The 17,288-nt window shown below is 35.4% G+C and overlaps 1 protein-coding gene across 3 annotated transcripts in view; it reads left to right on the top strand.

The window, feature by feature from the left end:
• LOC113091422 (neuronal PAS domain-containing protein 2) overlaps positions 1-17,288 on the top strand; it is a 62,622-nt gene that overhangs the window by 34,821 nt on the left and 10,513 nt on the right. For all 3 annotated transcript variants that reach the window (XM_026256939.1, XM_026256941.1, XM_026256940.1), the window contains 9 exons: positions 7,804-8,110; positions 8,254-8,310; positions 9,858-10,012; positions 12,767-12,858; positions 13,746-13,835; positions 14,716-14,839; positions 15,459-15,572; positions 16,401-16,522; positions 16,671-16,753. In XM_026256939.1, the coding sequence (XP_026112724.1) occupies positions 8,037-8,110; positions 8,254-8,310; positions 9,858-10,012; positions 12,767-12,858; positions 13,746-13,835; positions 14,716-14,839; positions 15,459-15,572; positions 16,401-16,522; positions 16,671-16,753 (911 nt within the window). In that variant the 5' untranslated portion in view covers positions 7,804-8,036. The remainder of the gene's footprint in view (positions 1-7,803; positions 8,111-8,253; positions 8,311-9,857; positions 10,013-12,766; positions 12,859-13,745; positions 13,836-14,715; positions 14,840-15,458; positions 15,573-16,400; positions 16,523-16,670; positions 16,754-17,288) is intronic.

The following is a 17,288-nucleotide window of genomic DNA, read 5'->3' as shown; positions in this document are numbered from 1 at the left end:
TGAATGGATGAATATCTGATCATGAAAAGAATGGGTGTAAATTCCCTCCTAAGCGTCTTTGAGATGGATTGCAGTCCGATTACACAAACCACTTCAGCAGGTCTTAGACTAATTTCAGATGCAATGAGTGTATATGCACCGGTTTGTTGATGCCACATATATACATTTTACTCCTCCCAAAATGACCAAAAAGGTTTGTGAGTGTGCTGCTGCTGATAGCCAAATACCACAGAGCTACTGCAACACACATCTCCACAGATATGGTGTCTTGAGAAAGTCTCTTCAGCGAGCATGTGCAAACTGATGCAAATAAAACATGTTTGGCATCGCAATTTGCATCTTTCTATGTTCATCACACAGTCATATTCATTAAAAATGGAGAACACTACATTGTATCATCAGTGCAGATGGCTTTCTCTCAACTGTTGCAGTCTTCAGCTGATGACAAATAAAATGCAGTGCATATTGTATCTATTGCTTTCAATGATGTGAACCACTGAATTTGCATATAGTGCAAGAACTAAAGATCAGATTTATATTTGTTTTGCAGAGACACATTTATGTGTAAATAGGACCATTTTAACAAATCAAATCAAATCTATCTGATCTGAGAAAATACATGAAGTGACAAGTGTAAATAGGAACAATATTTATGGTGTGAAAATTAAATATATGTAGAGTTTTCACACTATGTGGAAAATGTGTTAGACATAAAGTTGTTAACATCTGTTTGTGAAGTTGCTCATCTTGTCTATGCTCTGTATTTTACAGGAGGTATACTGTATGTGTCTCAAGAACTGATTATGAATTTGAACTTTGATTTGAACTCTGACTCTCTGTGTGTGTGTAATTTGAGGCCATGCTGTAGGTTGTAAATGTTTCTGGGTGAGCTACACATCACTGGGTGTGGCCAAAGACAGATCTTGCGTGGCCAGTCAGGTAGAAAGAATGCACACGCACGTGAACACATTTTTCTGAAAACTAGATCAGACTCAGTATTTGTTCATGTCCTGTTGAAGGGGATCAACTCACTAAGTATGAGTGTGTATGTGTCTGTGTAAATGTGTTTAGGTTCAAATATGTGGGTGAGGAGGAGTGGCTGGTTTACAATTATTATTTTTTAAGTGTCTTTTTTTGTGTGTTTCTGACAGACAAAACAAAGAGATATTCAGGTCTTTATGCATAAGAGAACACATGTCTCTTTTTTCTGTGGCTTCCTTCATGTGGTTGAGTCCCTTCTCTTCTTTCCTCTTGTGCGTCTATAAACATTTCATAAACTTTTTTTTTTTCATGTTTTACAAGTGCTGGTTTCTTTGTGAATAAGAAAAGAAAGTAGCCCATGTTCGCATAGAGAAGAGCCATGTGTTAGAAAGCAACATGCAGCAACTCAAACTCAGGAACTTCATAAGTTGATGCAATTTTTTTTATATATCTCTTATAAAAATATCGGTGCTGGTATTGCTAGATCTCAGTGCTGCGTTTGACACTGTCGATCATAACATACTACTAGAGAGACTGGAAGACTGGGTCGGGCTTTCAGGGATGGTACAAAAATGGTTCAGATCATACTCATAAGGGAGAGGCTATTATGTGAGTCTAGGAGAGCACAAGTCTAAGTGGACGTCCATGACATGCGGAGTCCCACAAGGCTCAATTCTTGCACCGCTCTTGTTTAGCCTGTATATGCTTCCACTAAGTCAAATAATGAGAAAGAACCAATTGCTGTGCCTACCACAGCTATGCTGATGAGACCCAGATTTACCTAGCCTTATCTCCAAATGACTACAGCCCCATGGACTCCCTCTGCCAATGCATTGATGAAATTAATAGTTGGATGTGCCAGAACTATCTTCAGTTAAATTGAACATTTACAGATGACTGAAGTCATTGCATTTGGAAACAAAGATGAAGTGTTCAAGGTGAATGCATACCTTGACTCTAGGGGTCAAACAACTAAAAATCAAGTCAGGAATCTTGGTGTGATTCTGGAGACAGACCTTAGTTTCAGTAGTCATGTCAAAGCAGTAACTAAATCAGCATACTATCATTTAAAAAACATTGCAAGAATTAGATGTTTTGTTTCCAGTCAAGACTTGGAGAAAGTTGTTCATGCCTTTATCACCAGCAGGGTGGACTATTGTAATGGGCTCCTCACCGGCCTTCCCAAAAAGACCATTAGACGGCTGCAGCTGATGCAGAACGCTGCTGCCAGGATTCTGACTAGAATCAGAAAATCTGAGCATATCACACCAGTCCTCAGGTCCTCACACTGGCTTCCAGTTACATTTAGGATTGATTTTAGAGTACTTTTACTCGTGTATATAAGTCACTACATGACCTAGGACTGAAATATATTGCAGATATGTTCACTGAAAATAAACCTAACAGAGCACTCAGATCACTAGGATCGAGTCAGTTAGAAATACCAAGGGTTCACACAAAACTAGGGGAGTCCGCCTTTAGTTACTATGCTGCCCGCAGGTGGAATCAGCTTCCAGAAGAGATCAGATGTGCTAAAACACTAGTCACATTTAAATATAGACTCAAAACTCATCTGTTTAGTTGTGCATTTATTAAATGAGCACTGTGCAATGTCCGAACTGATTGCACTATATTTTCACGGTTTTGTTTTATTTTATTTTTTTATGAAAAATCATTTTCTAACTGTTAAATGTTTTAATCATTTTAAAAGTTTTAAAATTGCTTGTTTTATTTTTGTTATTATTTTTCTTCATTATTATTTTACTTTCTTTTATGTAAAGCACTTTGAATAACCATTGTATACGAAATGTGCTATATAAATAAACTTGCCTTGCCTCTTAGTGCTAAAGATTTTAATTATTAGCAGAATTTCTTTTATATACATAATTTATTTGTTATTAGCAGAGTTTGCTTTGTTTATTATTAGCAAAGGGTTTTATGTCTGTTTTACACCACTTTTGGTAGACTTGATTCTGACTGGGCCATCGTAGTTTGCAGTTGTTGGATATTTGAATATGAATAAATATTATTAGCAGAGTTTGCTGTATGTGCTGTTATCAGCATTTGTTGTATATTGTAATTGAGTGTTTAAAGTTTTAATAGGCTTTTAGCAAAGAGATACTTGTGTTCATTACTTTGCTATGTTTGTTATCATGAGAGTTTGCTATATTTATTATCGGCAAACATTTTATATTTGTCAGAATGATTGCTTGCTTATTTTAAGCAGACTGTTTGCTGTATATATTATTGCCAGAGAATTTGCTTTCTTATTGTCAGAGTTTGCTGCTCATTATCATTATAGAATTTATGTTCAACAGAATGTGATTATTATGAAGAAAGTGTTTACTATTTTAGGAATAATCATCCTAATACTAATCATCATTAATTGGCTGAGTAATCACCTAAATAACAGACTAATCAAGTATTGAGGATGGCTATAATTTTTTAAGATACTTAAAGTGTGCTGTTTTAGCATTAAGCCATTAAACCTTTAGGTAAAACGGCACACCCTGTCTGAAAAGTGTCTCTAAATTCATTCTCTTTAAAGCACAGGTAGCAGGCCACATGTTTCTGGCCCATGAGCATTGCTTTTTCATCAGGTTAAAACAGATTAATTTGACAAAATATAACTTGAGACCTTTGCATTCTGTTCTTTTCTGTGGTGCTCCGTCCAGCTGCTCTTGAACACATCATACAATAGGCAGAATATGCTGTTTATTATGAGCAGAAAGTCTGCTGCATTAAGCATTAGCTGAGAGTTTACTACGTCCCTTCTCTTTCAACATCTTTTTCAATTTCATTTTAAATGTGAATTAAATATGAAACTGTAGTTCAAAGGCTTGAACTATTTGTCAGATACATTTACTGTGGATTAGAAAAAACATGGACAAAACACAATGTGTGTGTGTGAGTGATCTGTGTCTGTATACAGGTGTACGTGTGTGAGAATGTGCTGCATTTATAATGTTTGTGGAGGTGCTGTATTTTAATTCTTGCGAGCTGTACTAAACCTTATTACTACTCATTTGTCCTTGCCTAGTCATCACAGTTTTGCTGAAACTATACTTAACTCATAGTAAAAATCATAAAGTATCTCACACACACACTCGTTGTGCTCTGAGGCAGACTGATGGTATGAAATATTTGTGGTACATTTTGACATCTATATGTACAGTATGGCACGTTCTGGATGAAGCACCTTTATCTTACTAATTATAAGCTCAGTTTTTTTGTTTAGAAACTTTCCATTACATTTTCAAAATATATTTGGTGACCTTGTTTGCAATGCTGCTTTCTGATTTTTGTCAGTGTGACGTTTTGCACTGTTTTAAAAAGCTGTGTGTGTGTGTGTGGGTGGGTGTGAATGTAGGTCAGTCATTATCTCACAGACACAAACCTCTTCTCAGCTGAGCTGATAAGTAAAAACTGTCAGATTTCTGGAATTCACAAACCACAGTTGATGTGCTGGTAGTTTAAGCATGGTGACAGTGCACTATAAATATTTCCTAGTCATCGTTTTTTTTCTTTCTTTTTTTTTCTTCAAACAACTTTTTTTTTTAAATGTGCCACAGTTGTTTATTCCCTAGTTGTGCTTTATTTAAAAAAAAAAAAAAAAAAAAAGGTGCAAGGAAAGTTTTCTTCAGATCCATTGCTTCTGAATGAATGTCTTAGATCAGGGTCAAGTGACCTTAAACCATGTTTATTACAACTAGATGTCCAGGCATCCCACTGACTAGTCGATTTTGATAACATAGTTTTGCATTATATTTCTTCATTTATATTCTTGGTGTAGGCGGTGCTTCTTACCAAATTGACTTGCGTTACTGGCAAGTGTCCAAACAAGAAGCTTAAAATACACCAAGCTTGCTAAGATAAGCCTTTAATTGCAGAGAGCCTTCTAACAAGACAAATTCATATGATAATAACTAACTTAAATGTATGACCAGTTTATGTTGTAGGAAATTCTGTCAGGGATCATTTGTGTTTATTTTATTTTTTTTCTCAATCAGAAAAATATCTCGTCTTGCTTTTCTAAATCTAAATATCATTAAAACAAGAAATATTTGAGAAGCAAAATTGCTTGTCTTGAATTGGAGTTTTTTTTATTTATTTTTGCCTCACTGGCAAGTAGTTTTTTTTTATTTCAGTATGGTAAGAAAAAGAAATTGACATTCTTTGAATCTACAGCAATGTATGTTGTTTTGAAGATGTTTAGGTATTTTTGCAGGAAAACGAGACAAAAATACTCCATTCATCCATTCTCCAGACTGCTTATTCTGTAGTGTCATGTGGATGCTGGAGCCTACCAAACCTACGACATCACTACTGATTTAAGAAAATAATTTTTTTGTGGCGCAGTTTGAAAAGGTTTACAGTATCCCATCTTAATCGACACTTTGTGCACACACACAATTCACACTCATTGGACTCTCTCATACACTCTTTAACTACTCATCTCCCTCCCACTTTTTCCTCTTTATTATTGTCTGTTGTGTTGGATTAGAAAAGAGCTTGGCGTAAAAGATTTTTCTAGGTCATGGCACTCCTTGCCGAAGCAGCATTTCCTGAGGGTTGTGCCAGTCTTGCATTAACGCTTAAGCAGGTGTCAACACCATACTTCTTATGCACAGTCAATTTCTTTATCTTCGGATATTGCATTAAACATATTTAATGCAGAAGCTGATAAAGTGAGTAAGCAGCACCTCCATTTAAACCGTTTACGTCATAGTCCAAAGCAGCAGGTTTATTAACTGGACTAAGGTGGAGATCTACAGCTAATTTGTATATAATTAGACTTGAGCTAAAACATCTGTGATACACCTAAAATCTTCATTGTAAAGGTTGGCGTGAGAAACAATTGCAGGCAGTTATTGAATGAGTGTTTATCTATAGATAATAAACCGGTTCTGTACTGCAAAAACAGATTCCTGTGACTGTGTTCATTAAGCAAGCAAGAGGCAAGTTGGGTAAAAGAATGATGAAAATATATTAGTTTTATCAAACATATTCCATATTCGCGATATTACATAGCATGCTGATTCTACACTTTTCACTGTGAAAGTAGAGGAGATCGGATCAGGGAAGGTTGTAACCTTCATCTTTTTTTATACAAATCTACATGCAGTCTTTCGGTTTAAGAAACACCTGTATGTTTGGTACCATTAATTCACTTACAGATTACATCATGATATTAAATTTAATACAAGACTGAGTGTTACAATCAGTGTAACACAAGACTGTGTGTTACAATCAGTGTAGCAGTGGTTGGGGTCAAATTGTAACAATAAATTTACCCTAGTAAAATCACATTTCAAAGTAATACTTTGCTATAATATTTATTTTATATCACCTGAAAAGTTTGAACTTTTAAATGAATCCTTTTTGCTGTCAGGAATAATATGTTTGGGATGTTACTTTCCAGTTGTAATTATCTCAAATATATTTTTTAAACGAATAATATATTTTTTTTACATATATCTTCACAGAGCTTTCAACTGTATACTTATTTTTGACTGATTTCTGATAACGAAGCACACGGCATGTGGTATCTCTGCTGGCTTTGGTGAAGTGTAATGTATCTGGAGAGGTGCCAATGTTTTATTCATTTGACAATGAGGGAGGAAGAAAAAGAGAGAGAATGTTTAATTAATGTTGGTGATCTTTTTCCATTTTCCAGGCTTATAAGCAACTGAATATATAAAAATACAGTTTGATAAAAAAAAAAAAGAAAAACACTAATTTGATTTTTTTTTTTGATTATGTACAAAACAGTTTGCTGCTTCACGAAAAGGCAATTAACAAATGCTCTGCTTGTACGATGCTTTCATGATTGTTTATAATTGTTAAATAAAACTTTGTGATTTGTGTCAGGCGTTAAAGATTGCAATAAAAGTGTCAGTAGTATATATAAATGAACCATGTGTATTCTTTATCCATGTAACATGCACTCAGGTCTCCTGTTTTATTTGTCAGATAAAATCCATGTGAAGTGTATAGACGGTTTCAACGGCAACAACATAAACAAACGTTACTGCGCATGCGCGCTTTTGTGGCATTAACTTCACTTTCGGTAGACTTCCAAATAGAATAAAAAACAACAGCCAAGTCCCTCTAGAGTAGATATTTTTTTTTGATAACAAACAAAATATGTTTGTGGCGTAAATGAGGTGGACTTAATGAAAATTCAAATGAATTCTTTGCCAGCAGGAGATGCTTTTAAGTGCGAGAAACAGAGGTTTTCCCAGTAACAGCTGTAAATAAAGCAGAGCTATGCTCACAAACGCTGCGTTATCAGGCACATAACATGCAAGTCTTCCTTCAGAAATAGTGATATAAAAACACCCGTGCCTCGTTTTGATATTTAAACATATAAATGTAAGGAATTATTAGTAGTAAACGTTTATTCAGCGAACCCTTTTTGAAAATCGATCCGCTTTAAAATTGTGGCGAGTCTCCACAAATAAATAAATGTATGGGAAACATCACAACCACCTGAGCCCAACTTCAGTCTACTCGTCACCTTAACTTTAACTGCATTTGTAGAAGGCACCGCAGCCAGACCGATATAAACAACACAGACCGGAAGTTAAATTAGGGCCAGGCCTGTGCGCCCGATGAAACCGTCTATATATATAGAGAGAGAGAGAGACCGAGTAGCTGTAGTCTATAAAAAGCTTTTCATTTGAGATCACATGACCAACCTAGTACTACTTAGCATTGTCAGACACTTTCAGTTACAGAATAAATGAATCATGGCTAAAAACAATCATAAATACAGCAAAAAACTGGCAACTAAAACACCCTTTTTGCTTTCCTCAACAGGTTCTGCTGTTTCTAAAGCATTTAAGGACTGGCTAGCCGTAAGAACATAACCGCAGCATCTCTTGGCTGCCAGTCATTAGTGGGGTAACACCAGCGGCTGGCTATCAGAGATTTGTGAGTAGTGGCTAACCACTAGCATTGGGTGGTTATCTTGTGGTGTCGATTGGATTTCTGTGGGTGTTTCGAGTGTAGAAGACACGAATGGGACACGCCAGCCTTTCCAGACGGCCTGAATGGGAGAAGGAGTGAGCATGGACAACCTTTCGGAGTTTGGAGGCCTTTGTCCATCCACCCGGAGGGAATGGGAGTGAGTCTACACTAACATTGAAATATGTTTGCTGTGTTCGTCCTATTATAATTCATTTGCTGTTTTATATATTTTGTGAGATTTGAATAGTGCCAAAAATGTATTTTAAATAGAAAATCAATTTTCTGTGATTTCCCTCTCAGCACAGGCAGCTGTGTGGATGATTTAATGGATGAAGATGACAAGGACAGGGCAAAAAGGTCTGTGTTTTGCTCTTTATAGTTGTAGTACACTTTATTGTGCAATATGTTGAATTCTAAACCCCTACATTAAACCATAAACCTGTGAACTGTTATTGTGTCCAGAGATGATTCAGCAATCACACCTCTAAAAGCTTTTCACACTTTCACTCATTACAATAGATTTTCCTTGAGAAAAAGTGTCTAGGCTGAGAGAGAGAGTGAGAAAGAAGGAGTGTGAAAGAAACAGAACTGCTTGCGTCTCGCGGAAGAACATTGTAGCCTGAACTACTTCTCTCTGTTTATGTCTATGAAGAATCACAAAGGTACTGGGTTACTCTGCCGCGGTACCCCCGAAGCAATCTAAAATAGTCCGAATATAAACACTTACTGTATTATAGGTACACCCTAGTGATTCAGGACAAGCTAAAAGCATGGTTTGGAAAATGGATTTATGTTGTACTCGCTTATTATATACATTTTTCTACATTTTTAACACAAAGTTACAGACCGCAGCTCTGATTGGTTGTTTTTTACCGGGAGCGGATGATTTTCTGCAAATGGCAATAGGACCACTGGGAGGAGCCAGAGGAGCTTGATTTTTTTCACAGATTATCTGTCTCATATTCTACTGTCAGGACATAATGACAGGTTTAACAAATATGTAAAAAATATATTTTTACAAAAGTTACCTGCTGAAGCTTTAAGTGTTGTCTCAATCGCAAAATACTTCCAGTGCACTGGAGCGTTCGCTCACTGAAAAATTCCACAATGCGCCACAAAAACTACGCTCTCTTAGTAGTAATTACGTCACATTTCTTAAGCGCAAAACATAAACTACATGAGCCAACTTGATAAATATGATGACAAGCGATAGAAGATTTGAGAAGACAAACCATTTTTTTTTTGTGTATATTTCAGCATAAACACACATTGCTAGACAGGTAATGATTACATCTAGTTTACATTTAGAATTAATATTCGGCTGAAATGTAGTAAGAACATGTAAAATAACAATGTATTTAAAGAGAATAAAAAATAATATCAAAAGAGATTTCTCCTGCCTGTTGTTGATTAATTACAGCTATGACGCTCTACAATGTTTTCCACTGACGTTGTACGTAATCATTTCACCTGAAATTGGTTAATCCCAATGTGCAGTGAGCCAGTGAACTTATCAGTGACCGAATTCGTGTACACGATCTACTGATTCATGAGCTCGGGAGCTAATTGAGAAGCACAGTTTATAAGCCATTAACTGGAATCATTATCCTTAATTGTAATTTAACTAAAATGTATAAAATTGTTGAAGCATATAAGAGATAAGGATGTGTGTAATAGACGTGTTTGTAATTCATTACAGTTATGTGATTCTCATCAGAAATTACACACAAACACTGTCATTACATTATGACGTTTTCTTTTTGAAGATGTCGTTTGAAGGCCAAATTATCAATAATACTATGTAATTAAAAGCTGTTTTAATCCATTTTATATGTTTGTGTGTTGTCAACATATGTACGTTTATTTTTAATGCATGCTTTTTGTCCATCTCTCTTTTTCTGCAGGGCGTCCCGTAATAAATCAGAGAAGAAGAGAAGAGACCAGTTCAATGTTCTCATTAAAGAGCTGTGTACAATGCTGCAGGGTCAAGGTCACCCCCGCAAGATGGACAAATCCACCATCCTGCAGAGGACCATTGACTTCCTGCAGAAACAGAAAGGTGAGGAGAAACATCACCTGGGAAGAAGCAGATGGAAGAAAAAATTTAGTTTGATAAGCATTTATGTTGGTGTCTATCACCTATCCAATTTCTATCCAAGTTTCACAAAAATTTTTTTGTGCTAATATATTATTTATTATGTGTATATATATATATATATATATATATATATATATATATATATATATATATATATATATATATATATATATATATATATATATATATATATATATATATATATATATATATATTAGTGCTGTCAATCGATTAAAAAAAATTAACTAATTAATCACACAATTTTTTAAAATTAATCGCGATTAATCGCGATTAATCGCAATTAAAAGACTGGAACTTTTTGGATATGTAAATGTAAAATGTAAATAATTAATGTAAACTCAAGACAAAGAAACTATTTAAATTCAAAATATGATTGTTTATTGGAATTTTTGTTTAACCTGTAACACAGATTTTCTCATGTAAACAACATACCTGCAATAAACCATCAATATCCTCCAAATTAACTGTTGGCTTGAAAGCCATATTTATTACAGAAATAAAAACACAGGCATGTAAGTACCATTTGAATTTCAAAACAATCAATGCCAATAAAAAACAAAAATGATTTCCATGTTGAATTCTAAGTGGACTGCAAAAAAATTCCAAAGTATAGTCATTGCCAGTGCTTTAAGTGGGCCTGTATGCACCGGTACTCAGTACCGCCACTTCCAAATATAGCTCTTGAGCGTACCGCCACCTCTCCGTGCGCCCAGAACGTGCTTGTAGCGTACCGGTACGCTCATTTGGACATCTGTTTTAATAGAGGTTTTAATCTTTTACCTGCACTGCCGATTTTCAGAGCGCCCTTCACAATGCGAGCTTCCTTATTCATCCCACCCAGAGCAGAAACTACATTACCCATTCACCCTTAAGTTATACAAGTGAATAGCGCATGTGTCGCTTTTCCCACTGTTAAGTGTCAACAACTCAACGTGGCCGGAGAAGGTGTGTGAAACTCGTTGTGAGTTATACTAAAGCAAAATCTTAAGTATTTATTGTCTGATAAACATTAAAAACTGTCTGCGGAGGTTGAGTCGTCCTGCAGCCCCCGCTGGCTGCTCATTGGCTGCAGCATCTTTTTTCTAAGTTCTAAAAAAATACCGTAGACGGCAAGGCACAAATTTAGATATTCATTTATCTAATTAATCTAAAGCCTATGCACAAAGACAATATGATCTTTTTGTCCCCTTTTTGTTTTAAAGCTTGATGAAGAGAGAGAGCGCAAGTTGCTGCAGCTGAGGAGGACAGTGATGCACGCGTACAGGAGTGATTGACAGTTCGCGGCACTGTGTACAAAAAATACTCCGCTACACAATTATTTCCTTATTTCCGTTTAAGCTTATTAACGTTAGCGTTACAGAAAGGTCTGATTTACGCACTGTTACAGTCATTGTTTTTTTTTTTTTTAAACAATGACATTTGAGCTCATGATTTTAATGTTGCTGTTTCTTGTGGCAGACTGAATGAAGAGTAATGTTTCTTGTGGCAGACTGAAGAGTAATCCGGCAGAGTTTTATACTGAAACTTTCCGTCTAAAAGTCCTTCCTTGGTCTTATCCATATTTCTTTGCACGTTGAACACACATAGGCCACAACTGGAAATAAAAAAAACTGCAACCGCGTTAATTGCGTTATTTTTTTTTAACGCGTTAAATATTTCAAATTAATCGAATGCGTTAACGCGCTAATTTTGACAGCACTAATATATATATATATATATATATATATTATTATTATTATTATTATTATTTATTTTTTTAAGCAGAATGATACCTATCTCTGTGCTAAAACCAGGGTTCAAATATATTTTTTTAAGTTAGCTGCAATTTAATATTTTTAATCAAATTATATTATAAAAAATATTATCAGCTAGGAATTATATTTGCATTATGTTTCTGAAAATCCAAATAAAATTATTTGGCTGTTTTTTTTTTGCATATTTCTGACATAAACCAGAGGTTTTTATGTGACTTGCTAGGTCATACATGACATGAGCAAAACATCATCTCTCAGTGAAACTGCACCTTGCACAAAGTCCTGAATCATGATTTTGTTCCTCTTATTTGCGTATGCAAGGAATATTCTGTATGTGTGGTCGCATGCAGTTCTAGAGAGGAAAAAAAAAAGATTTTCCAGAAAGGTTAACCTTATTAGAAGAAAAGCGAGTTGCAAATGTTTTGTTTGGTAGATGGTTTGATTCGATTTGAATCGCCCACCTCACATCAGCAAGGTTCGTATTATCACCTCCACAATTGATTTAAACTTTGACTTGAAAACTAAATTTTATTTACTTGCTAATGCCTCGGTTTACACATATTTTGGACCCTGGTTAGAATATAATATATTTTAATTTTTTTTTGCATTTGCAAACTTCTGCAAGCTCCTGGGAGTATCAATATGAACACCTTTATGTGCCAGGAGCTGCTCTGTGATGGGCCCTGTTCCATTTCCTGTCTGAATCCAGGGCACAGCTGTCAGGCCATCAGCAGAACGTTTACTGGCAGCAGATTTCACTGCTCCTATAAACAGTCCCAGTGCCGTTTCCAACTTCCAATCTCAGACTTCCTTACTGTTTGATTAAAATTTATTTAAATTTGTACCCATTCCATCTAAACGTATTAGTCCACGCAGTTCCTTTCTCAGAATTCCACAATCAAGTTCTCACCACATTTTCCTGCTGTTTGATGTTTTCCAGAGATCACTGCGCAAACTGAATCTTGTGAGGTCCGGCAGGACTGGAAGCCTTCTTTCCTCAGCAACGAGGAATTCACCCAGTTAATGCTTGAGGTAAAGGAATCTTGTAACCCTCATATCTGCTTCATCAACCTTCAGTTTTTCTATTGGCCTGTGGGAATGCTCCACACTTCAGCTGTATTTCTTCAGTACCATGCTGTCAACACATCATGCATGTAGCGAGGCTATGAAATGCCTTATAACACTGTTTCCGGTATAAAGGTGGAGCCTACTAAAAAATAAACACACACTACAAAGAAAGGAAACTCATATAAGTTTAACTTGAATCATGTAGCAGAAATACAGGATGTTAATGTAGAGAGTCAGCCTGACCTGCACACCCAATCCTATAGTCTTGAAACCAGAAGTTGAGCTTTTTATGGGCCATTTTTGAATTATCCCTAGAGTTTCCAGCATTAAGGAAACATTCACACTTGAATACTTCCTTTCAGAAACAACATCTGGCTCTTCTCAGTTCCCAGTCTTAGATTTTCCAAAGTACAAGTTCAGTAAGAGGCATGTAAAAACAACAACGTGAGAAGATGTTATGGGTTGGGGAATTTTACATTTATTTTTTGTTACATAAAGAAAACAATGACAAAATTGTGCAGCCGATAAAGAATACTGTGCAGCTACCAAGGTTTTAATAACCAGCTTTCCCAGCTTTGATGAAAGAAATTGTAAATTGATAAATTTTCTTGCACATTAAATTAAATCAAATTGAATACCCAATTATTACATTGTGTGAGGACAAGACCAAATATTCAAAGTTCAGTTCAGTCATTCACTGAATGAAGACTCCATACTCAATTCAAGGATTCCGTTCTGACAGAATTTTTATAGTTAGATGAACTATTTCTTAAATGACATAAGTAACATTGTCATTAGTATATTATGAGAGTTTCTGCTAATTTAAAATGACATTCTGTGTGTTATGACAGGCATTGGATGGTTTCCTAATAGCTCTTACTACAGATGGGAATATCATATATGTATCTGACAGTGTCTCGTCTCTCATTGGTCATCTGCCGGTAAGTAAAGGATTCGATTCCAATACAACAATCTCAAATTCAATGCATCCCAGAGAACTTGATTTGGTGCTTTACTTTTCATCAAATGAACTCATTACCTCTGAGAACGCTGTGTTTTATTATGACTAGTCTGACAAACTGTGATTAGTAATATAATTGTCCTGTTTTTCTAAACATCGACAAGGCAGCCCCCACACAGCAGGTTTTCTGTAGGCTGTTGACAACAGTCCTTAGTAAATGCTTCACGTTTTTTTTAGCCACTTCATTTGTATTTGTGCAGTATCTGAAAATCATGACATGTCAAGTGCTGCGCCTCAGAATTATTTTTTTAAATGTTAAGAAAAATATACCCCAAACTGAAGTAGAATGTTATTGGCAGTTAAGTGGTTTCACTTACTACAGAAAAAAAAACTATTTCATAAATCTGAATCAACGTACCTTAATGCTGCAAATGTGTCTAAATCATTCTGTGATCACATGCTGCCATCAAACTATCAATATATATATATATAATATTTCTCATTTTAATAAAAATATCTATAAATATGTTCATTTATAACGCAGCATATGTGGGGTTGACTGTATATTTGGCATTGTTCGCTCTTTTGATTGCCGTTTCCAATTTCTCTCTATTTTTTCCTCTTTTTGAACGTGCTATTTGTGCAAATTGAAACACCAAAAAATATATTTGATGTCTCCGGTTAACCTCTATAGACGTCACCCAACTATGACGACTTACACTTCTGAGAAACCCGGAAATGTGAAAAGGGTCAAGTGCTTAGTTCATAAGTGCTTTGTATTATGGGAAATGTAGTGCACTGTGTATTACAAATGGAAGTGAGTGAGGATTGACGTTGTCATGGATACTGCTGTGTCTCAGTCAGATATGGTGGACCAGAACATCTTGAACTTCCTGCCAGAACGAGAGCATGGAGAGGTGTATAAACTTCTGTCATCACACATGCTCTTGACAGAGCCTTCAGCTTTGGACCTACTCAGCAGCAGTGAGTATACATAGAGTATACATGCATGCACAGATCAGCACACAATCTATCACATACTCTAGCACATACACACACACACACACACACACACACACATTTGTATGCAATGTGCTGTGAGTGTGTGCTGTCTGTAGTGGCTGTAGGGTGCTCTATGATTACACTCAAGGCTAATTATAGAGGCTCTTGTGTGTGCAGTGTAACACAGATTATCTGTTACAACACTCCCACATACATAATCCCACATACATCTCTTACCCTGACCTCAATCCCTAAGACACACACACACACACTCTCACCAATACTGAGAGATGCTGGTTAGTGTTGACTTATTCATCTTATTTAATCACCAGAACCACCTCTGTTTCACTGGTTACATTTGCTTGTTCAGACACACACACACACACACACACACACACACACACACAGACTGTTGTACGGTCAGTCAGGTCATTGTACTATATTTTAAGATAATCAGCAAAGTCACACTGGGGCCAAGACCCTAATAGAACATTAGCCTTAACCTTGTGTGTTTGTCTGACAAACTGAATTACTGTTATATCAGCTGCTAACAGTTTCTTTCCTCTCCCTGTGCACTATTTCTTTCTTTTCTTTCTTTCAGATGAGATGCATGTTGAGTTCTGCTGTCATGTGGCAAGGGGGAACATTGACCCGAAAGAACCACCCACGTACGAATATGTCAAATTTGTTGGAGATTTCAAGTTTCATAATAATGGTGGGTTTTTATTTGTCACTTTTATCATTCCCAGCCACATGCAACACAGAGACACTAATAATTGATGGACAGTTAACATTTATATTTTATAATAACAAGCACTTGGAGTGAGCATGCATTTGTTTTTCTTTCTGTGAATTTGGTTGAGGAAGAGATTTAATGATTTAATGTTGAAATCATTGGTCCATTTGTTAATTTGCATGTAGAATGTCATTGTGTGAGTTTACATCTTCACTAATAGGTAATGTGAAAATGAGTAGAATGTTGAAATAGAAATAGACATGGAAAAAATGCATGCCATGGCCAAAACTCTTTTTCTATTTTTATTTTTATATATATATATATATTTCAAATATGTACATATTTTTACAGACATTTTCCATATATATATATATATATATATATATATATATATATATATATATATATATATATATATATATATATATATATATATATATATATATATGTATATAAATGGAAAATGTCTGTAAAAATATGTATATATTACGTATATATACATATGTACATATATATATATATATATATATATATATATATATATATATATATATATATATATATATATATATATATATATATATACTGTTTATTAAAAAAAAACAATGAAACATCTTTGTATTTTTATTTTATTTCAAGATTTGTATTTGATTATTTGTATTAGAAAGAAGAAAATACATTTTAAATTCATTCAGTGCAATCCTTCCATTAAAATAGCGTGGAATATAAGGTATGTAAAATATACTTGATTTGTAAAATCTGGTCATTGCAAGATTTTTTTAAACCGAACATGTTTTCTGTGTGTAGCAGTGCCTCTGTCCTCATGTAACGGTTATGAGCTGGCATTCCCACGCACGCTGCAGTCCTCACTAGAGGAGCAGATCTGTCTCATAGCCACAGTGAGACTTGTGACCCCTCAGTTCCTGAAGGTAACTAAACCCCACAAGCACACAAAAACACTGATTAAAATGCACTTAAACAATTGAGCACAAAATCAATATTGTGCAAATACTGCTTTTATTCTTCCTTACATCAAAGGAAGGACAGACTTACTGTGTGTATGTGTGTGTGTTAAAGGATCTGTGCAACGTGGAGGATGTGTGTGATGAATTCACATCAAGACACAGTCTGGAATGGAAATTTCTCTTCTTAGATCACAGGTTAGTCAAACACCGCTTCATTATGCAAACGACTCCTCTGATGTTGTGATTCTGCATGGTCTTTTATGATACACCCATTTTGGTCAATTTGAATCATGACTCTCTTTGATTATGTCATTTGTTTGATACTTTCATCAATCACTGACCCACTTACATCTGCCAATTCAGACTTGTCATCAGGATCTCATCAGATGCATGTGCTTGAATCAGTTCTCACACTCGTATTTTAATATGATGCTTTCATTCTGCTGTGACCATTCATAAATTTCAGCATAGAGATTGTTTACTCAGGAGGCGTATGTGACCCCAGAGGGTTACATAAATGTGTGTGTGTGTGTGTGTTGTGAGTACTGGATGTTCCTGTTCCCTACAGAGCTATAATTGGACATTTGAGCTGTCTTGTCAGACTTTGTCTTTTAAAGGGGATGTGTGTCATTAATACGTCACCTGAAAATATTGTAGTTTTCAAACAGGTTTTCCAAACACTCCCTGTGTATTCCAATGGTCAGTAATACAGATAGTCCCGTCCCCAAAC

Source organism: Carassius auratus, unplaced genomic scaffold (assembly GCF_003368295.1).
Source record: "Carassius auratus strain Wakin unplaced genomic scaffold, ASM336829v1 scaf_tig00214183_4049273_7079891, whole genome shotgun sequence".
NCBI lineage: Eukaryota > Metazoa > Chordata > Actinopteri > Cypriniformes > Cyprinidae > Carassius > Carassius auratus.
This window is presented reverse-complemented; position numbering and strand designations above follow the sequence as displayed.